General features: G+C 61.6%; 2 protein-coding genes across 3 annotated transcripts; both read left to right on the forward strand.

Moving 5' to 3' along the window:
* Positions 1 to 45: 45 nt before the first annotated feature.
* CASC3 (CASC3 exon junction complex subunit) lies at positions 46 to 11,425 on the forward strand. 2 transcript variants are annotated; one of them, XM_014260199.2, is made up of 14 exons: positions 46 to 312; positions 2,066 to 2,093; positions 2,373 to 2,410; positions 3,770 to 3,928; positions 4,005 to 4,156; positions 4,557 to 4,733; positions 4,935 to 5,620; positions 7,092 to 7,156; positions 7,363 to 7,477; positions 8,034 to 8,132; positions 8,713 to 8,927; positions 10,053 to 10,175; positions 10,332 to 10,408; positions 11,009 to 11,425. In XM_014260199.2, exons 1-13 carry the CDS (start codon positions 46 to 48, stop codon positions 10,365 to 10,367), a joined length of 2,160 nt encoding a protein of 719 aa, XP_014115674.2. In that variant the 3' UTR covers positions 10,368 to 10,408; positions 11,009 to 11,425. The 2 variants fall into 2 exon arrangements, with proteins under 2 accessions (XP_014115674.2, XP_005531578.2); XM_005531521.3 differs by lacking the exon at positions 10,332 to 10,408.
* A 4,121-nt stretch (positions 11,426 to 15,546) lies between these two features.
* RAPGEFL1 (Rap guanine nucleotide exchange factor like 1) lies at positions 15,547 to 23,161 on the forward strand. The gene is made up of 15 exons (XM_088068121.1): positions 15,547 to 15,982; positions 17,854 to 17,932; positions 18,404 to 18,554; positions 18,626 to 18,723; positions 19,159 to 19,271; positions 19,453 to 19,620; positions 19,703 to 19,800; positions 19,945 to 20,067; positions 20,166 to 20,344; positions 20,423 to 20,513; positions 21,296 to 21,346; positions 21,583 to 21,670; positions 21,760 to 21,824; positions 22,088 to 22,142; positions 23,015 to 23,161. Exons 1-15 carry the CDS (start codon positions 15,547 to 15,549, stop codon positions 23,137 to 23,139), a joined length of 1,920 nt encoding a protein of 639 aa, XP_087924247.1. The 3' UTR covers positions 23,140 to 23,161.
* The last annotated feature ends 381 nt before the right edge of the window (positions 23,162 to 23,542 follow it).

Below are 23,542 nucleotides of genomic sequence, written 5' to 3' on the forward strand. Positions count from 1 at the left end.
CGGGGGGCGCCGCGCGCGCCGTTCCCGTGGTGCCCCGCGGCCAAGATGGCGGACCGGCGGCGGCAGCGCGCCTCGCAGGACAGCGAGGACAGCGAGGGTTCGGCGGCCTCCGACAGCGCTGCCTCCGCTCCCGGTTCCCCCCGCTCCGCCCGCTCCCGCTCGGGCTCCGGATCCCGCTCCCGGTCCGGCTCGCCCCGCCTGCCGCACCGCCCGCCGCGCGGCGCCGCTGGGGCTCTCGGCGCTGGGCCGCGGGGCCGCGGGGCCGAGAGCGCCGGTGGGGCGGGGGGGAAGAGCGCGGCCGAGTCGGAGTGTGTGAGTGAGGGGCTGGGGGGACCTCGGGAATGGGAGCCTCCGGGGTCTGAGTGTGGCCGGGGGGAGGTCGGGGAGCCTGGGGACACTGAGGGCCCTGGGGAGGGGTCTGAGGGCCGTGTTCTGGTGTCTGGGGAGATCGCGGGGGGCCCTGGGGAAAGGAGGGAGGGGGCTGAGGGATGTTCTGGTGTCTGGGGGTCCCGGGGGGAAGATGGGGGGATTGAGAGAGGGGTTCTGGTGTCTAAGGAGGGCCTTGGGGAGGAGTGGCAGGGCTGAGGGGCTCTGGTGTCCGGGTGGCGTGGGGGAAGCTGGGGGGCTGATATTACACCCGTGGGGACACTGGGGACAGAGTGGAGGGTGGAGAGCTGAGGGAGCACCGGTCGGGGGAGTTGGGGGAATTACCATGAACCCTCCCACAGTGTGTGTGGGAGAGCTGGGCTGGGGCAGTCTCAGGTGGGGAGGGCACTACAGCCCCCCAGGACCAGGCAAGGGGCTTTGCTCTGGCTCCCTGTGCCCCATAGCTTGATCTCCCCAGTCTGAGATCCTGTCCCTGCTCCTGGGGTCCCTGCAGCAAGGGCAGGTGGAGGGTGGGTGCTGCTGTCTGCACCCGCCGTGCAGTCCTGTTCTTGCAGTTTACATCCAGCTGCGATTCCCTTCTGCTTTGGGTTCTAATGGTGGTTATTTCCAGCTCTTTCCTGTTTTGGGTTCCAGGGCTGGTTATTTCCAGCTCCCCCTGACTCCCTGTGTGTTTTTCTCTGGTGGTTTTGGGTTTATCTTGTTGCCTTGGTCAGGTTGTTTGTGCTCTAGGGTTGTTTTTCCTGTACTGTTGGGTTGATCTTTGTTTTTATGCTGGAATTATGGACTGTTTTGGTTTTAAAGGAGCCTTAAAAAACTAAAAAAACTCATCCAGTTCCACCTTCTACAGTGGGCAGGGATGCTTTCCACTATCCCAGTTTAATCCAAGCCCTGCCCAACCTGGTCTTGGACACTTCCAAGGATGGGGCAGGCACAGCTTCCCTGCGCAGCAGTTTTACTGAGCACTGTTCCTGCTCTGAGCTGTTCACTTCATCCAGCCCCTTCCCTGAGCTGGGTCCTGCTCAGCCTCTCTGTTATTCCCTGTTTTTGCCCTTTCCCTGGCTCTTGGTTGGTGAGGGAAGGATCCTGGCTCCCCGTCACTGTCACTCTGTTCCCTGGAGACCCCCAGCACTCACAGGCTGTGATTTGCTCTCAATATTCCCCCACTGTGGCTGCTCTAGAAGGTTCTTGGAGAAAGGCTCTGGGAGCCTGGAATTTTTTACTTGTTCACTGCAGCAGAAGTTCCAAGGGTGGATGCAATAGGGTCAGGGCCAGACCTTGCTGTCCTCGTGTCTGGGATCATGGGATGCTGGGTATTAGGAAAAATAGACATTAGGACAGAAGAGCAGCTGTTAGGAAAAGGTATTAGGATAGTGGATACTAAGAAAGTATGTTTTGAGGGAAATGTTTTTCATGGAAGGTTTGGTCAGGCACAGGCTGCCCACGGAGTGGTGGAATCCCCATCCCTGAAGTGTAAAAAAAGCGTGGATGTGGCTTTTGGGGACATGGTTTAGTGGTGACATGGGGCTGGTGCTGGTTGAAGGTTAGACTTGATCTTAAAGATCTTCTCCAATCTAAACAGTTCCATTATTCTGTGGTTTTGAATCCATGATTCCATGTTGCTGGGACCTGGCTGCTGCCCTCCCCTCCTCTAACACCCCTTTCTTTTCTCTCTCTGCAGGAAAGTGAGGATGGCATCGAAGGAGATGGTGAGTTATGGCTCTTGGGCAGGGTTGTTTTTGTGCAAAAAAAGTAAAAACCAGACAAAACAGCTTTTCCAACAATCCTCTGATTGTTGCCATGCCAAGTACTCGTTTGTGACAGCAGGCAAACATATCCCAAACTCTCTCCTGCTTCCCCCTGAGCTGGTTGTGGCATTGATCCAGGGTGGTGCTGGCATCCAGATTCCCTTTGGAAGGGGTTTGGTCCCATGGCAGAGGAGCCTTGTCCAGCCCTGCCCTGACCCCACCTCCTTTCCCTCCCCACAGCCGTGCTCTCCGACTATGAAAGCGCCGAGGACTCGGAGGTAAGGCTGATCTCTGTCCTGCTGAGCCATTGATTCTCATGGAATTTCAGCACCAGCCCAGTTTGTGTCCTTGGATCTCTTCCACTGACCCCTCTGTCTCCTGAGGAAAAGGCCTCCCCCAGTCCCAGCCCCTGGCACTGGGACCAGTGTAAGGCGAGGAAAAACCCTTCTGGCTCCTCACACTGGGAACTGGATTTGCTGTGGCCAGGAAGGGTGTGGGAGGAGTGTGGGATGCTTGTTGGGTTTTAATTAGTTGGAATTAAAAAGCAAAGTGGTGGTTGGGAGCATCCCAGGAGCTTCCCTCTGTTGTGAGGGAGCAGCCGGAGGGGGGATGCACTTTGGGAGCTGGGGGATGCTGAGGGATCCCATCCCACCCGTGCCTGGGGGCTTCAGGTTCCCATGGATTTTTAGTTCAGAACTCTATTATAAAGTTTGAGATGTACAGGGAGTTTAGAGAAGTTCTGGTCTCTAAGGAATATAATGAAGGCTTTCTAAGGAAAATCCATCTCTCTTTTGGGAATCTTGAGGGAAACAGTGGCTAGTGTACATCCAAACCACTAGGCAGAGGAAATCCAAGCTGTTTATTTGGGAATTAATCTATGTTATTAACAAGGAAGGAACTCTGCAGGCTGCAGGGGTGATGAGGCATCTCCCAGAGCTCTTCCAGCCTGGAATCCCACGTGGAGGCTCCCGGTGGCAGCGGGGTTGTTGCATCATTGCCGTGCCAGGATGACTCTGTTCCTGTACCTAAAAATAATGCCCAGCCTGGGCTTCCCCGGCGTAAACACCGGGAGCAGCCGATGTGCAAAGGCTGTGTTGAAAGAGGAAAATGGAGCAGGGTTTGGTTAATCACCCCGAGCTATTTTTAGTTCGGCTCCAGCCTCCGGAGGCTCCTGGGGGTGAAACCAGGTCATGCTCCTGAGCAGAGTGAGTCAGCTGAGGAACTCCAGGGAATTTGGAAACGTGGCCCTGGCTGGATCCAGGCCCTCAGTGTGGAAGGAAGGACCTGAGATCACCAATCTTCCCAGTGTGCAGGAGCCTTTTTGGGGTGGTCGGATGCCGCACCTTTGTGGGGCAGGTGATCCCAGTTCCATTCCAGAAAGCCTGTTGAATCCTTCCTCTCTTGGGAGAGGTTGGGTTTAACCTTTGCTTTTCCTGTAAAAATATGGGGATAGGAAGAATTCTAGGAGCTAATTGTCTGCTTTGGAAGAGTCACATCTAACAGCTGGAACAGGGATCTAACTCCAGAACTGAGGGAATTTCTGGGTGATCTGTTGCTGGATCTGACTCCAGATTTGGGGAGATTACTGGCAGATCTGTTCCTAATGGAGCATGTTTGAGTCACTGGGTGTCTCCCAGGCAGAGGAAGAGGATTACAGCGAGGAAGAAAGCTCCAAGGTGGAGCTGAAGCAGGACAGCAACGATTCCTGCGAGTCGGCAGCCAGAGGGGAGAAGGGGAATGAGAAGGCGGATCCCAAGGGAGCGGTGACGGGCGAGCGGCAGAGCGGGGACGGGCAGGTGGGTGTCCCACGGCTCCGGGCTGGGGGCTGGCAGCAGGACTGCTGCAGTGGTGAGAGCTCCCTGGTTCTGACAGGAGAGCACGGAGCCTGTGGAGAAGAAAGTTGGGAAGAAGGTTCCCAAGCACCTGGACGACGATGAGGATCGGAAGAACCCGGCGTACATCCCGCGCAAGGGGCTCTTCTTTGAGCACGACCTCCGAGGGCAGACGCAGGAGGAGGAGGTCAGGTATGTGAGTGTCCCCCTGGGGCTCTGGGAGGGGCAGCTTCCAGGCCAGCGTCTGGCAGCAGGGCTCCTTGTTTCAGTGGGATGCTCTGGGAAGGTCTGTGCTTCTGTTGCCTGCTCTGTATCCTGTCAGGACACTTCAGCTCTTTGTTTTGAAGGAGAGATGCAAAAAATGCACCAAAAAAAAAGCCTCACGCCAAGCAGCAGTGACTCTTTGAGCTGCTTTTTCCAAATAGCAGTGGGTCACCAGCAGCTCCTGGGCAGGAGGAGCAGGAGGATGGAGGGATGCTGCGTCCTGTGCATTCCCTGCCCCAGAAACGCTCGGGCTCTGTTTGTGGAACTGCTCAAAACTGCCAAATCTTGGCCTTACAGCTCCGTGCTTCTCCCTGTGTCCCTTTTCCAGGCCAAAGGGTCGTCAGCGGAAGCTGTGGAAGGACGAGGGGCGCTGGGAACACGACAAGTTCCGTGAGGATGAGCAGGCCCCCAAGACCAGGCAGGAGCTGATCGCGCTGTACGGATATGACATCCGCTCAGCCCACAACCCCGACGAGATCAAACCCCGCAGGATGCGCAAACCTCGGTGAGCCCCAGAGTCACACCAGGGCCTGGATTGTCCCAGGAAGAGGGGCCAGGTCTGGAGGTCCAAAGATGGAAAGCTCTGTCACATGTCACGTGTTCTTGGGATTTCTAGATGGGCATGCTGGGGAGGTGTTTCCTGTCACAGTGATTCTTCCCACCCAGGGGTTTGTTTCTAGTGAATTGTTCTATTTTTCTCCCTCAGGTTTGGCAGTCCCCCTCAGCGAGACCCCAACTGGTCCAATGAGAGGCCCCCCAAGCCCCCCAGGCACCAGGGTGCCAAGAGCCCCTCGGCTCCTCCACGGTCCTTCAACAACCGCAGCTCTGCCAGCACTGGCAGGATGCCCCCTGCCAGAAACTACCCCAGGATGGGGGGCTACAAGGAGACCCGTCCAGGCTACCGGGCTTCGGAGGCGACCGTCCCACACCGGAACGGGGAACAAGCCAAGCAGGAGAGCGGCTACCGCGGGAAACGTGCAGAGCAGAGCCCGTCAAGGGACACGTCCCCTGAGTTGGAGATGGCACATGTCCATGGCAGCCCTGGGAAGGAGGAGGGGGCTCTGGAAAACCAAGCCACGGCTGCTGACGCTGCACAGCCGCCACCAGACAGACCAGTCGAGAAGAAATCTTATTCCCGGGCAAGAAGGACCAGAGTCAAGGCTGGGGAGGCGGGGAAGCTGGCAGAGGAAGTGCCTGCTTCTGAGGGGCTGGCTCCCGCGATTCCGAAACCCACGCCGGCCGAGACCTCCCCCCCGCCAGCCAAGAGCAACTGGGAGTCATCAGTGGAATCCAGCGTGGATGGACTTGAGCAGGAGATGAGCCAGATGAACCTGACAGAGCAGAACTGGAGCCCGGGGCAGTCCCAGTTCATCCCGCCCCGGGAGATGAGGGGTAAGTGTCCCTCCTGGTTTTCCAGCAGCCCAGTGCCACCTGATCTGTTGGTCAGAGCTGAGCTGTCTCTGTCCGAGCCCTGTCCCAGGGTAGGTGCAGAATGATTGTTCCTGCTGAGAAAATGGATACAACAGCAGAGAAAAAGGGAAATTAAAAAGTTAAACATTTCAGTGTAGGTGAATAGAATAAGGATTGGGAAGGATGGAAGGATGGATCCTTTCTCTGTGATTGTGAATCAGAGCAAGACTGACCTCTGCTGCAGGAGAGCATGAGATAAGGATCAATAACTGGGCTCTGTAGTGTCCTCTCAGAGCAGGAAGGAACTTTTCCCTGTTTGTCAGTTCATTTCCTGGCACTGGGATTTGGTTGCCAGTAGCCGAGGCCTGGCTGGGATTGGCAAATCCCTTTGTGCCTGGGTGGAGGGAGGGACATGGGGCAGAGTTACTCTGGTGCCAGCTGAGGACAGTTGCAGTTGCACATCCACAGAGAGGTCATCCAGGTATAATTATGCCTTTGCAGAATTAGAGTCTGTTCTGAGAAGTGTTAGAATGCTTCCCGAGGGGAGTAAAACTGGAGCAAGGAGAAGACTTGCTGCTTTCATAAGCATCTGGGAGGCTGAGGTCATGGAACCAGAAGTCATTTGGTACTGGTGGGACTGTGAAGTCTGAGAACAGAACCCTGGACAGGCTGGAAACGTCACAGTGGGATGAGAGTTCAAAAGTGCTGAGATTGTCTGGTTTGGGTTTTTTTTAATGCACAAAAATGAAGCATCTTCCCAAATTTTTACAGGCCAGCTCTTGGCTGCAGGTACATGATCATGTTCTGCTGTGAGAAGGATGATGACTGCTGTCCCTTTTTTGTCCCTAGCAGAGGAGGGAGGAGTTATTCTGGGAAGCATTTGGCTCAAATCAGTTCATTCTGTATCCCTCTGCCTGTACTGGTGCTGTCGGTGATCCATGAACACTTCCAGTGTTTGTTTTATCCATTTTTACTCCCTGGAATCACCTGTGATCACCGTGGCACTGTGGTTTTGAGCCATGGTTTAAAATTCACTTTGCTGTGAATTCACATGGATTCAGTTTGCTGTTTGAATCTAAAGGAGCCTGTGATAAAAGTGTTTACATCCTGCAGAGGGTTTAAACTGCAGCTGCAGATCCCACATGGACCCTTGATCCACCTGGAAGAGATCCGTGTCTCAGCAGACACAGAGCTCAGAGCAGGACCTGAGTTTCAAGCTGGGGGTTTAGTTTTGAAGCAGGATTTAGGCATTTCTGAGCACCGTGGGTGAGCGTGCAGTGACAAAACAGCCTCTAATTTGTCCCAAAAATATTTAAAATCACCCGGGTGATGAAGTCCAAATGTTCTGTGTCATGGGAGCGAGAGCTGAGCCACAGCCACACCCCCGGGCGAGACGGCTCCGGCCTGGGAACCAGCACAAACCACAGTAATAAGCAGTCTGTTCCTTCCTCAGGTATTCCCAACCATATGCACGTGGGAACTGGGCCACCGCCGCAGTTTAACCGGATGGAGGAGATGGTAACGCGTGATCCCGGAGCGTGACTCCGGCTGCGCGGCGCGCGGGAGACGGGCTCTAATTGTCTTGGGGTTGTGGTAATTACAGGCTGTTGATGTCTCAGCCTTTCCCTTGTGGGGGTGTTTGGGGGTGACCCAGGGGAGGTTTGGGTGGGTCAGGAGTGTCGGGTGAGTGCCTCACAGTCTCTCTGACCCCTGGATTCTCACAGGCAGTGCCGGGGGGCCGTGTGAAGCGCTACTCATCGCAGCGGCAGAGACCCCCCGTGCCTGAGCCTGCGCCCCCCATGCACATCAGCATCGTGGAAGGGCACTACTACGACCCATGTGAGTGTTTCCTTCCTGCTCCTGTGGCTCCATGTGTGCTCAGAGCTGAGCAGCTGGAGCAGGGATCCCCCCACTCCTGTCGGGGTTGGGACTTTGTCTCCTCTTTTGTTTGTTGTAGTGGCCCAGTGTCCCCTCACACAGTGTCTCTAAGGCAGCTGGGAGCCTGCTTGGTTGTATTTAAACCCATGGAATTATCCTCAGTGTTATCCCCTCTCTGTACCAGGGCTCTTAGCACACCCCAATTCTTCCCAAGAACTGGGATTTAAATTGAACTTTAAGTCAGGTCTTTGACGCTTGAGCATGGGGAGAACAGGACTGGGGATGGATTAGGAATTCCCTCCAGCATTTAAAGTGTTAGAGAATAAATTCCCTGAGTATTTTTCTAGTTTCTGAAGAGAGTAGAAGGCTTTTCTTTAGGGAGCTTGTGGCATCTGTGAGCCCGGGAGCCTCTGTGTGCCGTGGGAGCCCTCGGGGCGGGCTGGGCTGTGTGTGCCAGGCTGCAGGGGAATGAAATTCCATGGAGCTTTTCCTCACAGCCTGTCATGTGTTGTTGCAGTACAATTCCAGGGACCAATCTACACCCACGGTGAGAACCCAGCCCCGCTGCCGCCCCAAGGGATGATTGTGCAGCCGGAGATGCACCTCCCTCATCCAGGTGAGGAGCCAGTGGGACACTCCTGGACCTGGGGAACAGAGAGCTCTGCTCATTCACAGCCTCTATTACAGGGGGGAATCCATTTTCCTTAATTTCTACAACATGGAAGAGACCTGTTCCCTCCTGCAGTGAGGCTGAACCAGTATCAGTTTTAAGGAAAACAAAAATAGGTGTTGCTGGAGCTTCCAGACAGTGCAGGATGACGGGAACTGAACCTTTGGCACCTCCCAGCTGGATATTTGCAGGTCCCTGAGGGGCCTCACCAGGCTGGGCCACTCCCTTCTGTGTGCGCTGGGCTGGTTCCTCACTCCCTGGCCCTGTAGCTCAGGAAAAAGCAGAACTGGGAGCTGTCAAACATGTTCTCTGCTTGCCCACACAAATCGTTTCCTGCAGTGGAGTTGCAGTGGGGCCATGTCTGGTTCCGGTGAATCCAGAGCTGGGGAGGGAGCTGTGCTTTGCTGCTCTGTGTCCCTCCCCAGCATGGGGCTGCAGCCTTGGAGCAGAGCGTGCTCCTTCCTGCTGCTGCCCAGGGATGCTCTGGCTTTTTGGCTGACGTCCGTGTGCTTCGCGTCACCTGCAGGTTTACACGCCCACCAGACGCCCCCTGCCATGGCAAACCCCGGCCTCTACCCCCCACCAGTGTCCATGCCCCCGGGCCAGCCCCCGCCGCAGCAGCTGCTCACTCCGACTTACTTCTCCGCCCCTGGAGTGATGAATTTCGGGAATCCTGGCTACCCCTACCCCCCTGGAGCTCTGCCCCCTCCGCCCCCTCCTCATCTCTATTCCAACACGCAGGTAAGCCGGATGCGCCGCGGCTCCTTCCCAGGCAGGAGCAGATGATGGGATGTTGTGGAGTGTGGGGTGTGCTCTGTGAGGTGTTCCTGGGAGGGGATGTGGATCAGCTGTGCTGCTCCATGGGGAAAGGCTGCTGTCATCCCACAAAGGATCGTTCTCATGGCTGCTGTGCAGCTCCCTGAGCATGGCAGGCAGCGGGTGAAGTCCTGTCCTGGGGGGTCTGGAATTGAGATGTTCCCTTATGGAACAGTCCCTCCAGAGCCCTGCTGAGCCAAGGATACCTTGGGAATGGCTTTGGAAGTCAGCTCTGTTTGAGATGGAGGCTGGGAACTGGCTGGTGTGAGCAGCCTGGGGATGGATTTTCTTGCTCCATGGCCCAACTCCATATCTAAGGTCACTGCCAGGCAGCCAGGAGGCAGATTGGATTGGGTCTCTGAGGAGGCAGATCAGATCACATCCCTGAGGAGGCAGATCAGACCAGATCCTGTAGGGACATGGATCAGAGCAGACCAGATTCCTGAGAGGAAGCAGATCACGTCCCTGAGGAGGCAGACTGGATTGGATGTCTCTGAGGATCAGACCAGATCTGATCCCTGTGAGGAGGCAGATGTAATCCCTGAGGAGGCTGATCAGACCAGATCCTTGAGAAGGCAGATGAGACCAGAGCAGACCAGATCCTGGCGCCGTGGCTGGAGCAGGGCTGACACGCCGTGGAAGGCTGGAGAGCTGCATGTTCCCTGAGCTCCCAACCATCCCTGCCCTTCCCACTGCTCCAGCTGATCCTGCCATGACCTCACCCTGCTTTGAGGGCAGTTTTCCCCCAGGCTGCAGGGCTGGATGTGCAGGGGAGCTGTGTCCAGGTGGAAAAGCTGCTGTTGGGAAGTTCAGGCATTCCATGGGCTGCGGGGTGAGGGAATCCCATCTGCACAGGCTGTGTCCTGTTCCTGCCAGAGTGGGGGGACATTGGTGAGGGGTGGGGACACACAAGGGGCCTCGGGAGCTGGTCTCTGGGGGACACAAAGCCCCTCTTAGCTCTGGCTGGGGGCAGCTGTCCAACCCCAGTGGGTGCTAGGAGGGGCTGCCAGGGCCCCCCAGCCCGGAGCTCTGATCCTGCTGCTCCTGCAGGCGCAGTCCCAGGTGTATGGGGGGGTCACCTACTACAACACTGTCCAGCAGCAGGTGCAGCCCAAGCCCTCCCCGCCCCGCCGGACGTCCCAGCCTGTGACCATCAAGCCACCCCCTCCAGAGGTACCATCCCCTCACCGTTGGTCCTTGCGTGTGTGTGTTGTCACTGGTCTGTGTGTGAGGCTGCAGTTCCCCCCTCCCATCCCAAAAAAAATAACGTCATTCTTTTGTAAGGGGAAGTCTTAAACTGTCTCACCTCTGACCTGTCCCAAACCTCAGCTTCTCGTTGCAGGTGGTAAGCAGGGCTCCAGTTAATTTGAGTTACTTAAATCTTTAAAACTAAAACCACGTAAAAAGTAAGTCTGAAGTTGATTCTTTTTTATTTTATTTGCTCAGGGTAGAAAACAGGACGATTTTGAGAGGGAAAAATCCAGCCCTGGCTGGAGGAGCTAGGAGGCAGGGAGTTCTCTGGAAGGATGAAGGTTGAGAACTCAGCAGAGTTAAAGTACTCAGTACAGTAGAGTACTTTAACTCAGTAGAGTTAAAGGTTTTTCAGGATGCGAGTGCTTCCCTGTGCTGGGAATGGTCTCCTTGCTCCAGTGCTGTGAGCTGTGCATGTGTGAGCGTGCTGGAATGCCATGTGTGTTTTTGGTTTCCCTTTCCATACCTTCTTCACGTATGGGAGCCAAGCAAGCCCAGACCCGGGCAGGCATGTGCCGGTGGGTTCCTGTACATGGGGAGGGCTGAGAAGCAAATTGTCTGGTGGAGGGGCCCTGGAAAAGCCTCGTGGTGGAAAAATCTGGAACCATGAGGAGAGGCTGGCACAGAGAGGCGGGTGGGGGGCTTGCCACCCACAGGGGGTTGCTGGCAAGAAGCAGCCATAGCACTGTCCCCCCCCATGCAGGGGTTTGGGGGGCCCTAAACCTCTGCTGCTCTTCCCTCTTCCCCCCTTCCAGGACAGCAAAGGTGAAAAATCAAAGGAGAGGAGCAACACGTAGGGACACGGCCACAGGAATCCCAGCACCAGACTCGGCCCCTCGGCGAGGAGGAAGCTGCTCCTTGGAATGGCTCCTTCCCTGCGTGGAGGTGAGGCAGCGGGATGAGACACCTGCACTGTGCCCAGGACCAGGCACTTCCCCCGTGGCCCGAGCGGTGCCTTCCCAAAATCCATCTCGCTGCTGCCCACCCCCCTTCTCCCCCGCGCTGGGGCCGCCAAAGAACCAACCCCTGAGTCGGTCCTTGGCCACACGTTCTCCCAACTTCTCCCCGTTACTAAACGTTCCCCACTCCCTCCTGGGATGTCAAACTCTGCTGGCTTGATTGTGGTCTCTGTTTTTATTTAAGGAATGAAGCAGCTCGTTCAGTAAAGCTGATTTGTTTCTTTTGGGTATTTCGTTTTTATTTGTTTGGGTAAGCAGCAATGACATCTCCCCCACCCCAGTTCATTCTTCTTTTCAATTCTCTTTTCAATTAGCAAGTTGATTTCTGCCACTTTTGGAGCAGGGGAAGGGCAATGGAGCTGTGGGAAGCTGTCAGGAATGCACTGCCTGGGCAGGAACCACTTAGGAGCTCCTCCTGATTCCTTTCCCAACAAACTGTTGGTAACTGGCGTGTGTGAGCTCTCTGGTGGGAATCCACAGGGTGACCCCCATCCCTGCCCCCTCCAGCAGTGCAAGGGGACATTTCCACCCTCCCTCTGCCAGATCCACAGAGGGGGAGGTTTGTGGGCAGCCAGTACCCTGACGCTGCCCGAGCAGCCCAGCCAGCACCCAAACCAGCTCGGCAGGGCCAGGTTTGCTCCCAGCACTTGGGTGTTGCTGCTGGGGCTGCAGAGGGTGTTGGAACCCGCCCCAACGCACCGGGCTGGGCTCCGGCCCCACAAAGGAAGCACCTCAGCCCTGCGCCAGCTCCTGCCTCAGTTGCCCATGGCAGCCTTGTGTCCCCTTTGGGGTGACTGTCACCGTGGCTGTGCCACACTGATCCTGGCTGGCTCTCCTGTGCCGCAGTGCTGCCGCTCTGCATCCCGCATCCCGCCAGCCCCGCAGCTCCGGCCCTGCTCCGGCTCCGGTTTGGCCACATCCTCGCAGCCGTTTGCAAATTACATTAGGAAACTTGGCAGGGCCGGCTGCTGATTCCTGCCCATTCCTGCAGATTCCTGCTGCTCTCCTGAGCACGTGCCGGGACGCCGTGGGGACGCGCCAGCTGCCGGCGCAGGCACTGGGTGAGGGGGACGTCACCGAGCGAGAGGTGGCTCAGCCACCCCGTCCCCATCTGTGGCCAGGATGGGGGACTGGCACCCACCTGCTTGTTCTCAATGTGGCTCCTTGCTTGGCTCTCCAGCAGAAATTCCTTCTCTCTTTGGTGTTTGTGACTCTGACCTTTTGCATCTTGTTTCAGCCACTGAAGCCACATTCCCAAAGCAGAATCTCCTCACGTTTTAGATGTCACTGTGTGTCATTGACGCATTGGTCACACAAGCAAAATCCTGAACCTTACCACCCCCATGCTGGGGTTTTGGTTTTATTTGGATTCCTATCCTGTGGGATGCACATCCCTAACAGTGCTGTAGGAAGCAGACAGCTCTTGTGTGTCCTTCCTGGGGCTGAGACCCACTGTGTCCATCTGAGTTTCCCTGGCAGGACCACTGCTACCTCTGCTGTCTCCCAGGAACTGCTCGCTCCCAGGAGCCAGACTGTTCTTTCTGAGTACAGCTCTGCCCTTCTCAGGAGCTCACGGTGGGACTGAAATTACGGCTCTGCTGTGCCTGGTGCCAGCCACTCTCGCCCCCACATCCCAGGAAGCAGCTGCCACTCATCCCCAGTCCAGCTCTGCTCCAGTAGCGGGGCTGGAGGGAGCCCCCTTGTCTCTCTGGGGGCTGATGTGAGCCCCCAGCTCTCCCCCAGCCTCACTGGCTCACGGGGAAGGACCAGATGTTGTGTTGGTGGCGCGGGAGCTGCCACCCGCACATTTGCGCTGCCTCCGCCTCGGCAGCTGCCGCCTCCTGCCAGCCCCCCGCTCACCTGCCCACGCCAAATAGGGGTGGGGGGCACGTACCCCACTCCTGCTACACCCTGATCCTGTGGATGGAGCAGCACGGTGACCTCTGCCCTCCTGCAGCCAGGCTGGGCAGGGGAAGGATGCTGGTGGGCCCTGCCAGTGCCATGGTGGAAGGGAGGTTTTGAGGGGCACAGGGATCCCCAACTCCCCCCTTTGCATCCCACCTCCTTCTCCTCCCTTCCCTTCAGGACTCCCCAGTTCCTGCCCTCACTTCTGGCAGTAGGGTGGGGGTCCCAGAGTAGTTCCAACAGCAGCAGCACCAGGAGGTATCACCTTCCTGCCCATATTGCTGTGCTACCCCATCCCTCCCCAGTGCCACCGCCTCAGTTTCCCTCCCTGGCAGCAGGATCAGGTCTGAGCATGGTCCTGGATTTGGCTCAGCCATTCACGGGATCCTCATGGACGAGCTGCCCCAATCTCATGGCAGTTCTCCCCCAAATGCCTGACTCCCTTCTCCCAGCGCTGCAGCTGGGAAGTGGGTTAAGGAGCTGGCTTGGGGAGGGATTTTTCCCGGGGTGTAATTTTTCCCTCCTACACACGGTCTGTTTTGAGCAGTGCCTGGAGGCTTCGCACCCCCGGCTCACTGCCGGGGCGGGGGAATGCGCTGGCTGCCAACCGAGGGAAGCGCCCGCTCCAGATCCCAGCTCATTAGGAGAAATAACAGCAAATTAATTAAGCCAATAGTTTGCTCTGCGCCAGCAGTGCCCCCATCCCTGCCGACATGGGGAGAGGGAATGGGGCAGGCCAGATCTGGGACACCTTTCCCAGGGGGAGCATTGCCCTCAGCATGGCACAGTGCTCCAGGTCCCTCTTGCTCGTGTGGCTCAGTGCATCCCCATTGCCACCAGTGAGTGGGGTCTCAGGGTGTCTCTGTGCCTCAGTTTCCCCTCCTCCTGTCAGGAGAAGCCCCTCTCTGCGTGGCTGAACTTGGCCAGCAGCACCACTTGCACGCGGGTCCGAGAACCCTTGTCTGGATACTGTGGGGAAAGGGGATGGAGGAGCTCAGCAGATTGGGATTTTTGGGGGGTATTGGATGGGGTGTGGGGGATCTGGAGGCTGGAGGAATAGAGGAGGGACGTGCCGGGCCTTGCCGTGCTGTGCCATCCCGGCAGGACCTCATGCAGCTGGGGATGGGGATGTAGGGACGTGTTTTGCCGCTCTCTGGCAGCCGCACGGATGGAGTTGCCAGGCAACTGCCGGGTGGAGGCGAAGCGGGAACAAAGCGGGAGCTGCCGGGACCCTCGTTCCTCCATCTCTACCCAAACCCCCTGGGCAGTGGGGCCCAGCAGAGGCCATGGGGTCACTTGCTGTGTCCCCCCAGCTGCTGCCACCATCCCACCACAGGGCCGTGTTTTTGCAGGGGGTGGGCCACGGAGAAGGGCACTTGCACCCACTGGCCTGTCCAGAGGGTACAAGGTGGGGCTGGGGGCAGCGGGCATGGGCAGGATGGGCGCTCTGCACCCCGCGGGAGCGGAGCAGGAGGATCAGCCCTAGGCAAGCGCCACATCTCGCCCTGCCCTGCCCCAAAACCTTCCCCGGAACCTGCCCCGGCACGCCGGGGCCCGTTCCAGCCTGGCAGGCGGCGGAGGATGGGGTCTGGCAGCCACCCCGACCTGCCCACCCTGCCCGCGGGGGGGACTCAGCCCCAGGGGTGCCAGGGTGGGGGGTCTCGCACCCACCCCCGGCCTTTTCTCACGCTGCGGCGGGTGCAAAGAGCTGGGCTGGGGGTCCGGGTCACCCCAGAGCTGGGGATGTGCTCCCCGTGCAGGGGACACTGGGGAGGGGCAGCACTGGGGAAGGGCGGTGCCATGTGCCCCTGGGCTGGCATGGGGGAACTGTGCGGGTGTGCGGGGGGAGACCGAGCACGGGGGTGTGCCGGGGGTGTGCCGGGGTTGTGAGGCAGCACGTGGCGGGGGGCTGCGGGGCTGTGTCCCCTGGTCGCGGTGTGTGACCGGGGGGTGACAGGCTCTGGGCTGTGTCCCCCCCTGCTGTAGGGTGGAGGGGGGGGCCGTGGTGGTACCCCGAGGATGCGACAGGGGAATGCGGGGAGATGGATGCGGGGGTGTGTGATGCATCACCTGCGCGGGGCTGCGGGGGGTGACCGCGTCCTGCTGCGAGCCGGTGTCACCACAGCCCCGGGGCGGGTTCGGTACCGAGTGCGGTGGTGCGGGGAGGGGGCGGGCAGGTGCCGTTGGCGGGCCCGGGGGCGGCGGCGGTGCGGGGAAAGGGGCGGGCAGGTGCCGGGGTCGGCGGCGGCGGGGCCGTAGCGGGGCGGGGCGGCGCTGGCGGCGGGGCCGGTGTGGGGCGGGCGCACCGCGCAACCGGTGCGGGGCGGGCGGGGAACGGCGCCGCGGCCCGAGCCCGAGCGGAGCCGAACGGAGCCGCCACCGCCGCCGATGGGCCCCTGAGCCACCGCCGCCGCCGCGCCCGGGCGGCCATGAAGCCGCTGGAGAAGTTGCTGAAGAAGCCGGGCTCGCACCTGCCCGTCCGCCCCGCCGCCCCCCCGGGGCAGGTACCGGGGCCGGGGTCGGTGCCGGCGCCGCGGCGGCAGGGCCTGTCGCGCCCGCCCGCTTCCCCCGAGGAGCCGGCGGGGCCCGCGGGGCCGGTACCGGGGGGCGAGGGCCGCTGGCTGGAGCTCCGGCCGCCCGAGGCGCCGCTCCGCTCCCCTGAGGACCCGTCACCGGGCTGCGGCCGCCACCGGGACCGGGATCGGGATCGGGCCCGGGACCCGCCGAGCCCGGAGCCGCCGCCCGCCGCCCGGTGCTGCTGCGGCTGCGGCTGCGCCCCCGCCGCGCCCGCGCCCCCCGAGCGGCTCCTGGCCGCGCTCCTCGACCGGCTGCCGGCGGCTGCACACGGGAGGGGCTGCGGGGCAGGTACGGGGCTCCGGGACCGCCGGGACGGGCTGCGGGGCTGCCCGCGGCGGGGAGCGCGTGGGTCGCGGGCGATGCGGCGGTGCGGGGAGAGACCGGGGGCGGCCGTTGCTTGCGGGGGAGATGCGGTGGTGGATGCCGGGGTGGGGGACAGCGGGGTGCGGGACCCCGGTGCCCGGTGAGGCGGGTAGCCCTGCACAGGGCACAGCGGTGCCCGGTTGGGGTGACAAGGTCAAGGCTGGGTCCCCGCCGGGGCAGGGTGTCCGTGGCAGCAGGGTGGGCAGGGGTTCCCCGGGCAAGACAGCGCGGCAGAAGGGCTGGCAAGGGGTTATGGGCTCAATGGCAGCGCCAGCTCGGTGGGGGCCGGTGTTGGCCAGGCACCGGCAGTCACTGCAGCATCCACCTCCTGGTTGGATGGTCCTTAACATCCTCCTGGTGCTAAAATTAGCCCCGACTGGAGCTGCAGTGGAGGGGGGGCTGGTTGGATGCCCCTTTCCACTGGCACAGTGGCTGCTGTCCCACCGTGGCTCCCCGTGCCCGGGTGTTGGGGTTTTTTTCGGTGCCAGAGCTGGATGGGAGCCAGGCTGGGTGCAGGTGGGTGGGAGCCTTCCCACACCTCGGCGATCCCTGTCCCGGCCAATCCCACTTGGCTGCTGGGACCAGAGGCCGTCGGGGACCCCAGGCCACTGCCAGCCCCCGGCTCCAGTGATGCCAAGGCCGGGATTGGGTGCAACCACCGACAAGAGGAGCCCTCGGGTAGGGGCGAGCTGGGACTGGCAGCACCAGGTCCTCCCTGCACAAACACGCTGCCAGGCCTGGTGGTGCCCGGGTTGGCAGGGAGCAAGGGGGCAGGAGCCAGCACGGGGGTTCCGACACGGGGAAACCTCCCTGTGGCTCTGGTGTACAGTGTGAGTGATGCAGAGGGATGGGGAAACTGAGGCAGGACTGGAGGGGGCTGCAACCTGAAGGGATGGGGGGAGTGTTCAACTCCTGCCCCACAGACAGAAACTGGCAGGGGGCTGCACTCAGGACTGGGAGAGCTGGGGGCCGTGTACCTGCACCCCCCGTGCCGCTGGTGCCCCTGCCTGTCCCTGTGCCCCAGACTGCCTGTCTCGTGTCCTGCTTTCGGCAGCAGCTGAGGCCCCGTGGGTGCTGTGCCTGGCGCGGGACTGCCAGGGGACCCTCTGCCCTGCCCTGGCACTGATCCATGACCGGCTTAACAGTCTGGGGGGCGACTGGGGACTGCCTGGGTGGATGTTCTGCATGGCCCCTCCATGGGTCAGGTCCTTGGGCCTTGGAAGGGCTCTGGGGTCCCACCGCAGGATCCCCGGGCACGTGGGCACAGTCCCTCGGGCACCCCGGGCTGGGGACCCACTCAGGGCCGAGGGTTGCGCTGGTGCTGGGCGAGGGAGCGGTGCCTGGTCCAAAGGTTGTGCCGGTGACTGATGTCTGTACCGGGCCCTCGGCTCACCTGGCCTTGCCACAACACCTTCACAGGGTGGTGCCACCCTGAGAGCCCGGCTGTGGCACCCGCCCGCTGTGCCCCAAACTGCCTGCCTCAGTTTCCCTTCTCAGTATCCTGCTGTGCCCGCGGCCGGGCTCTCACAGGGCTCCCGGGTGTGCCGGGGCGTCGCGGCCCCGGTCCCGCCCTGCCGGCGCCTCTGCCCCCACACCGGCTCGGCCGGGCCCGGTTGCCCCGGGGCTGGGAGCGGGCCCTGAGTCAGCGCTGGCGCGGGGCGGGGGGGTTCGCGTGGGGCTCAGCCTCTCCCGGTGTCACCCTGCGAATTACCATCGCTCCCCTCAGCCATCCACCCCCCGGAGGTGTCGGGGGGCTCTATGGGGGGGTGCCCACGCCTGTCCCCCTGTCCCCCCAGAGTCGCTGCTGGATGACATCGTGCTCACCCACTCGCTGTTCCTGCCCACCGAGCGCTTCCTGCAGCAGCTGCACCAGCAATATCCTGGGGGGCCCTGGGGGCCACGAGGGTGGGCACGAGGGTGGGTGAGGAGGGGTCTGAGGCTGGCCATGAGGAGGGCATTGGGGTGCAGTGGGGGTGGGCATAAGGGGGCCATGAAGGGGACATGGTGGTGGCACAAGAGTTGGCATGAGGGTGAAACCAGGAGGCACCAGCATCGTGGTGAAGCTGGCACAAGGGTGGCCATAAGGGTGACAAAAGGGTGGGCATGAGGTTGCAAGGAGAAGTGGGACATGAGGAGGGCAGCGGGGTGCTCTGGGGGGGCTCACAGCAGCAGCAAGGAGGGGATTGGGGTGCAATGAGGGTGGGCTACGGGTTTGGGTGTGAGGTGGGCAGTGTGGTGCTACCAGGGAGGTCAGAACGACCCTCAGTGAGGTCCCTCGGTGCAGTGGGTGCTGGAGGGGGTGGCCGAGGGTCCCTCCTTGCCGTGGCACCTCCTTGACAGTGCCACCTTTGTGCTGGCTGCGGGCAGCCCCCCGGCGCACTGGGAGGAGGGGTCCGGGCTGCGGCGCAAGCGGGCGGTGCTGGCAGTGCTGCTGCACTTCCTCGAGACCTACAAGGGGCTCCTGCAGGAGGAGGAGAGCGCCGGGAAGGTCATCAAGGTGGGTGTCCCCTTCCCGTGTCCCCCCCTCAGTCTCCTGCAGTCCTGGCCCTGAGCCCTCTCGCCCCACAGGAGCTTTACCTGCTCATCATGAAGGACACGTCCCTCTACCACGAGCTGGAGGACGAGATCATCAAGCTGCACCAGCTGGTGGAGACCGTGGAGCTCAAGTGAGAAGAGGATCAGGGGGTCCTGGGGGTGCCTGGCAGCCAGGGGCGAGCAGGGGTCACCGTCGGTCAGGGGTCCCCAGGGAGGGCAGGGAGCCCTGAGGTTCCCTCTGGGCCAGGAGGTCCCTGGGGAGGGCAGAGGGTCCTGGGGGTCCCTGTGGGTCAGGAAGTCCCCAAGAAGGACAAGGAGTTGTGGTAGCAGCCCACCCTGGTGCCCTCCTCCACAATCCAGCATTGTGCCCCCTCTGGGGGGGAGCATGAGGCCATGCTCAGCCTCGGACCCCTCCCCACTGCACCCTCAGCGTGCCCCGCTGCCCTCCCTGTGCCCAACCTGCCGTGGGTGGGGGCTGCCGGGGCACCCCGCGGGTCTCGGGGTGCAGTCCCGGGGGTCCGGGGCTCTGCCTGAGCCCTGTCCTGTGGCCCCCCCCCCCCCCCCAGGGTGGCCGACGAGACCCCCCCGCCGAACAAGCAGGTGAAGCCTCTGTTCCGGCATTTCCGACGCATCGACTCCTGCCTGCAGACCCGGGTGGCATTTCGGGGTTCTGACGAGAGTGAGTGACTGTGGGGGGAGCTGAGGGAGACTGGGGTCCCCTCCGTGACCCACCGGCCGCTCTACGGGGCCGCGCCCTCTGCGGGTCTGCTCAGGGCCCGCTCAGTGCCTCAGTTTCCCCAGTGGGCAGTGCCCGGGGTGGTGTGGGGGTGCCCGGCGCTGACCCCCCGCCCTCTCCCCAGTTTTCTGCCGCGTGTACATGCCCGACCACTCGTACGTCACCATCCGCAGCCGCCTCTCGGCCTCGGTGCAGGACATCCTGGCCTCGGTCACCGAGAAGCTCCAGTACTCGGAGGAGCAGAGCGCCCGCGGGGACGCCCTCATCCTCGTCACCATGGCCTCGTCCGGAGGTGCCCGGGGGGCCGGGGGGGGCTGCGAGCGGGGGCTGGGGGGGTCCGGCCGGTGCTGACCCCACCCTGTGCCCCGCGGCAGAGAAAGCGGTGCTGCAGCCCAGCGAGGAGTGCGTGTTCACCACCCTGGGCATCAACAGCCACCTCTTCGCCTGCACCAGGGACACTTTCGACTCCCTGGTGAGCCCCGTGGTGGGGACACCCCGGCGGGGACCCCCCCATGGCCCGCCCGGCCCTGGCACCGCCATCGCTCCCTGCGCAGAACGGGGGGGACCGGGGAGGGGGTGGCACCCCCTGAGCGCCCCGTCCGCTGTCCCCTCGCAGGTGCCGCTGCCCGAGGAGATCCAGGTGGTCCCGGGGGACACCGAGATCCACCGCGCCGAGCCCGAGGATGTCGCCAACCACCTCACAGCCTTCCACTGGGAGCTCTTCCGCTGCATCCACGAGGTTTGGGGGGGACCCGGGGGTGGGGGGCTCGCGGGATTCGCCCCTCTCTGGAAGGCGGGAGGGGGGCTCTGATGGAATGTGTGTGTCCCCCCCCCCAGCTGGAATTCGTGGATTACGTGTTCCACGGGGAGCGGGGCCGGCGGGAGACGGCGAACCTGGAGCTGCTGCTGCAGCGCTGCAGCGAGGTGCAGCACTGGGTGGGCACGGAGCTGCTGCTCTGCGAGGGGCTGGGCAAGCGAGCCCACCTGCTCAAGAAGCTCATCAAGATCGCTGCTATGTGAGTGGGGGGACCACGGGGGGCTGCGGGGAGGGTCCCTGCGGTGCCCAGCCCGCCCCTCACGCTGTCCCCCACCAGCTGTAAGCAGAACCAGGACATGCTCTCCTTCTACGCCATCGTCATCGGCCTCAACAACGCCGCCGTCAGCCGCCTGCGCCTCACCTGGGAGGTGAGGGCTGGGGTGCCCCTGACCCCCACAGTGCTCCCAGATCTTCCTGTGCCTTTCTGAATGTCCCCAGGTGCTCCCTGACCCTTTTCTGGGTGATCCCAGTCCGCTCCTAGGTGCTACCTGTTCCCTCCGGGAGCTCCTACCCCTCGCTCCAGGCTCCCCAGGACTCTCTGGATGCTCCCAGACCACCCCTGGCTGCTCCCTGACAGCCCCTGGGTGCTCCCAGGACCCTTGGGATGCTTGTGCCCACACCTGGCTGCTCCTAGATCTCTCCTGGGTTATTTCAGATGCCTCTTGTGTGTTCTTGGAACCCCCCAGGAACTCCCTTCCCCTTCAGTACTCCCAGAACTTCTCTGGGTGCTCCTGCACTGCCCTTGGGCACTCCCACCCCACTCTCCAGTGCTCCCAGGATTCTCTGGATGTTCTCAGTCCACCCCTGGCTGCTCCCTGACACTGCTCAAGTGCATCTAGGACCCTTGGGATGCTCATGCCCGCACTGGCTGCTCCCAGACCTCTCCTGGATTCTTCCTGATCCCACTTTGAGCGCTCTTGGAACCCTCCAGGAGCTCTCATCCCCACCTCAGTGCTTCCAGGAATCCTCTGGATGCTCCCAGACTACCCCTGATGCTTCCAGACCTTCCTGGGCCTTTCTGGACACCCTCAGATGTTCCCTGACCCTTTCCTGGGCTCTCCCAGAACCTCCTGGATGCTCCTGCCGCCCTCTTTGGTGCTCCCTGACCCTGCCGGATGCTACCTATCCTCTCCCCGTTCTTGTCTTCCAGAAGCTCCCAGGGAAATTCAAGAATCTGTTTCGGAAGTTTGAGAACCTGACGGTGGGTGAGGGGTGTGGGGGCTGCTCTGGGTCTTGGGGGGTCCCCAGGACTCCCCTGGGGGAGTTTGGGGTGCTGGTGAGCAGGGGACATTCCCGAGGTGTCCCAAGGTGGCCTGGGGTGTCCTTGCCCCTCTCCAGCAGGCCACCAGCCCCACACCCAGGGCCACCAGGATGGGGGGGGATCCAGGGTGCCCCTGGGAGCCCCCCTCAAAGCCTGACCCCCCAGTTCCCCCCCAGGACCCCTGCAGGAACCACAAGACCTACCGGGAGGTGCTGGCCAAGATGAAGCCCCCACTCATCCCCTTTGTGCCACTCATCCTCAAAGGTGAGGGGGGGTCTCAGGGGCTTCCCCTTGGTGGGTTGGGGTCCCTCTGACACCCCATGGGACCCCCCATCACCCCCTCTCTGCCCCAGATCTGACCTTCCTGCATGAAGGCAGCAAGACCCTCCTGGACGGGCTGGTCAATGTGGAGAAACTGGTGGGTTCTGTGGGGGGATGGGGCAGAGGGACCCCCAGGATGGGGGCAGGGGAGAGGGGACCCCCCTGAGGGGCTGGACGTGACCTCCTCCCCCGAGGCTTTGGGGCTCCCCTGTCTGGGGGGGTGGGAGGGTTCAGGGTGTTCTGGGTGCAAAACAGGATCCAGGGGGGGTCCCCGAGGGTGGGGGGTGTGCAGGAGGCTCCTGGAGGGGTCAGTGGTCCCAGGGGGGCTGGGGCTGACTCTGGGGTCTCTCTGTGCCCCAGCACTGCATCGCTGAGAAAGTGAGAACCGTGCGCAAGTACCGGAGCCGCCCCCTCTGTGAGTGGGGGGGATGGGGAGGGGGCACTGCTGGGGGGCCCCCACACAGCCCTGAACCTGCAGGGCTGGCCCTGAGGGGTGGGGATGTGGCCAGAGCATCCTCACACCTCTTTGCCAATGCCCCTCCATCCCTAAATCCCTGCATCCTCATCCATCCCTTCACTCTGCATCCCCGATTCCTGAGTTCCCATTCCTGCATGCCTGAATCCCTATCCCTTCATCCCTGTCCCCATCCCCATTCCCACATTTCCATTTCATCCCCATCTCTGTCCCTGCATCCCCATCCCTTCATCTGCATCCCCTGCACCTCTTCCATTCTTCAATGCCCATTTCCTTCCTGCATCCCCTGCATCCCCTCCATCCCCTGCATCCCCTGCATCCCCACATCCCCTCCATCCCCTGCATCCCCACATCCGCTCCATCCCCTGCATCCCCACATCCCCTGCATCCCCTGCATCCCCTGCATCCCCACATCCCCTGCATCCCCTGCATCCCCACATCCCCTGCATCCCCTGCATCCCCTCCATCCCCTGCATCCCCTCCATCCCCACATCCCCTCCATCCCCTGCATCCCCTCCATCCCCACATCCCCTCCATCCCCTGCATCCCCTGCATCCCCTCCATCCCCAAATCCCCTGCATCCCCTGCATCCCCTCCATCCCCACATCCCCTCCATCCCCACATCCCCTGCCTTCCCACTGCTGCCTCGCCATCCCTGCATACTTCCATCCCTCTCCATCCATCCCTGCATCCCTCCATCATCATTCCCACATCCCCATTCCCATATCTTCCCATCCCCATCCCTGCACCCCCACCCTGCATTTTCCCATCCCTCCATCCCTGTTTCCCCGCTCTGTTCCGGGCTGTTCCAGGCCTGGAGCTGGAGGCGTCCCCGGCCCAGCTGCAGACCAAGGCCTACGTGCGGCAGCTTCGCGTCATCGACAACCAGAACCTGCTCTTCGAGCTCTCCTACAAGCTGGAGCCTGGCAGCCAGTGAGGGGGGGCCCACCCCGGGACCCCCAAACCCCGGGACCCCCCCCGGGGGCCCGGAGCCCCCCAGCACTGACGCACTTTGCCCAGCCCCGGCCCTTGGGTGCTGCCCCCACCCTTGGTGGGGGGGGTGTGGGTTTGGGGACCCCCCTGGTGCATCCCCCTCTCCCCCTGCCCCCTCCCCTGGCTGGGGCACAGGGGCCCCTGGGGGGGGCCATGTCCCCCCGTCCCCTCTATTTTTGTATGTGTGGCCCGCCCCCCCAGACGTGTATATTTTCTACCGCCGCTGTCCGGAATTGTACATTTATTTTTTAAGAAAAAGTAGGAAAAAAGGCAAAAAAAAAATTTAAAAAAAAAAAACAATGAAGCTGGGGGTGGGGCGGGGAGCCCCAATAAAAGTCTGTCCCGGC

Source organism: Pseudopodoces humilis, chromosome 29, assembly GCF_049639895.1.
Source record: "Pseudopodoces humilis isolate 2021_Gansu_Grassland_sample_001 chromosome 29, ASM4963989v1, whole genome shotgun sequence".
NCBI classification, from domain to species: Eukaryota; Metazoa; Chordata; class Aves; order Passeriformes; family Paridae; genus Pseudopodoces; species Pseudopodoces humilis.

What these genes read in the sequence shown, in the direction of transcription:
- CASC3 (XM_005531521.3), top strand. Translation starts at nt 46, where the DNA reads ATGGCGGACCGGCGGCGGCAGCGCGCCTCGCAGGACAGCGAGGACAGC. An exon ending in GGCAGAGCGGGGACGGGCAG is followed by an intron (nt 3,929 to 4,004) that starts GTGGGTGTCCCA and finishes TGGTTCTGACAG; the next exon opens with GAGAGCACGGAGCCTGTGGA. An exon ending in GATGCACCTCCCTCATCCAG is followed by an intron (nt 8,133 to 8,712) that starts GTGAGGAGCCAG and finishes CGTCACCTGCAG; the next exon opens with GTTTACACGCCCACCAGACG.
- RAPGEFL1 (XM_088068121.1), top strand. Translation starts at nt 15,547, where the DNA reads ATGAAGCCGCTGGAGAAGTTGCTGAAGAAGCCGGGCTCGCACCTGCCC. An exon ending in TCTTCCGCTGCATCCACGAG is followed by an intron (nt 20,068 to 20,165) that starts GTTTGGGGGGGA and finishes CCCCCCCCCCAG; the next exon opens with CTGGAATTCGTGGATTACGT. An exon ending in GTACCGGAGCCGCCCCCTCT is followed by an intron (nt 22,143 to 23,014) that starts GTGAGTGGGGGG and finishes GGGCTGTTCCAG; the next exon opens with GCCTGGAGCTGGAGGCGTCC.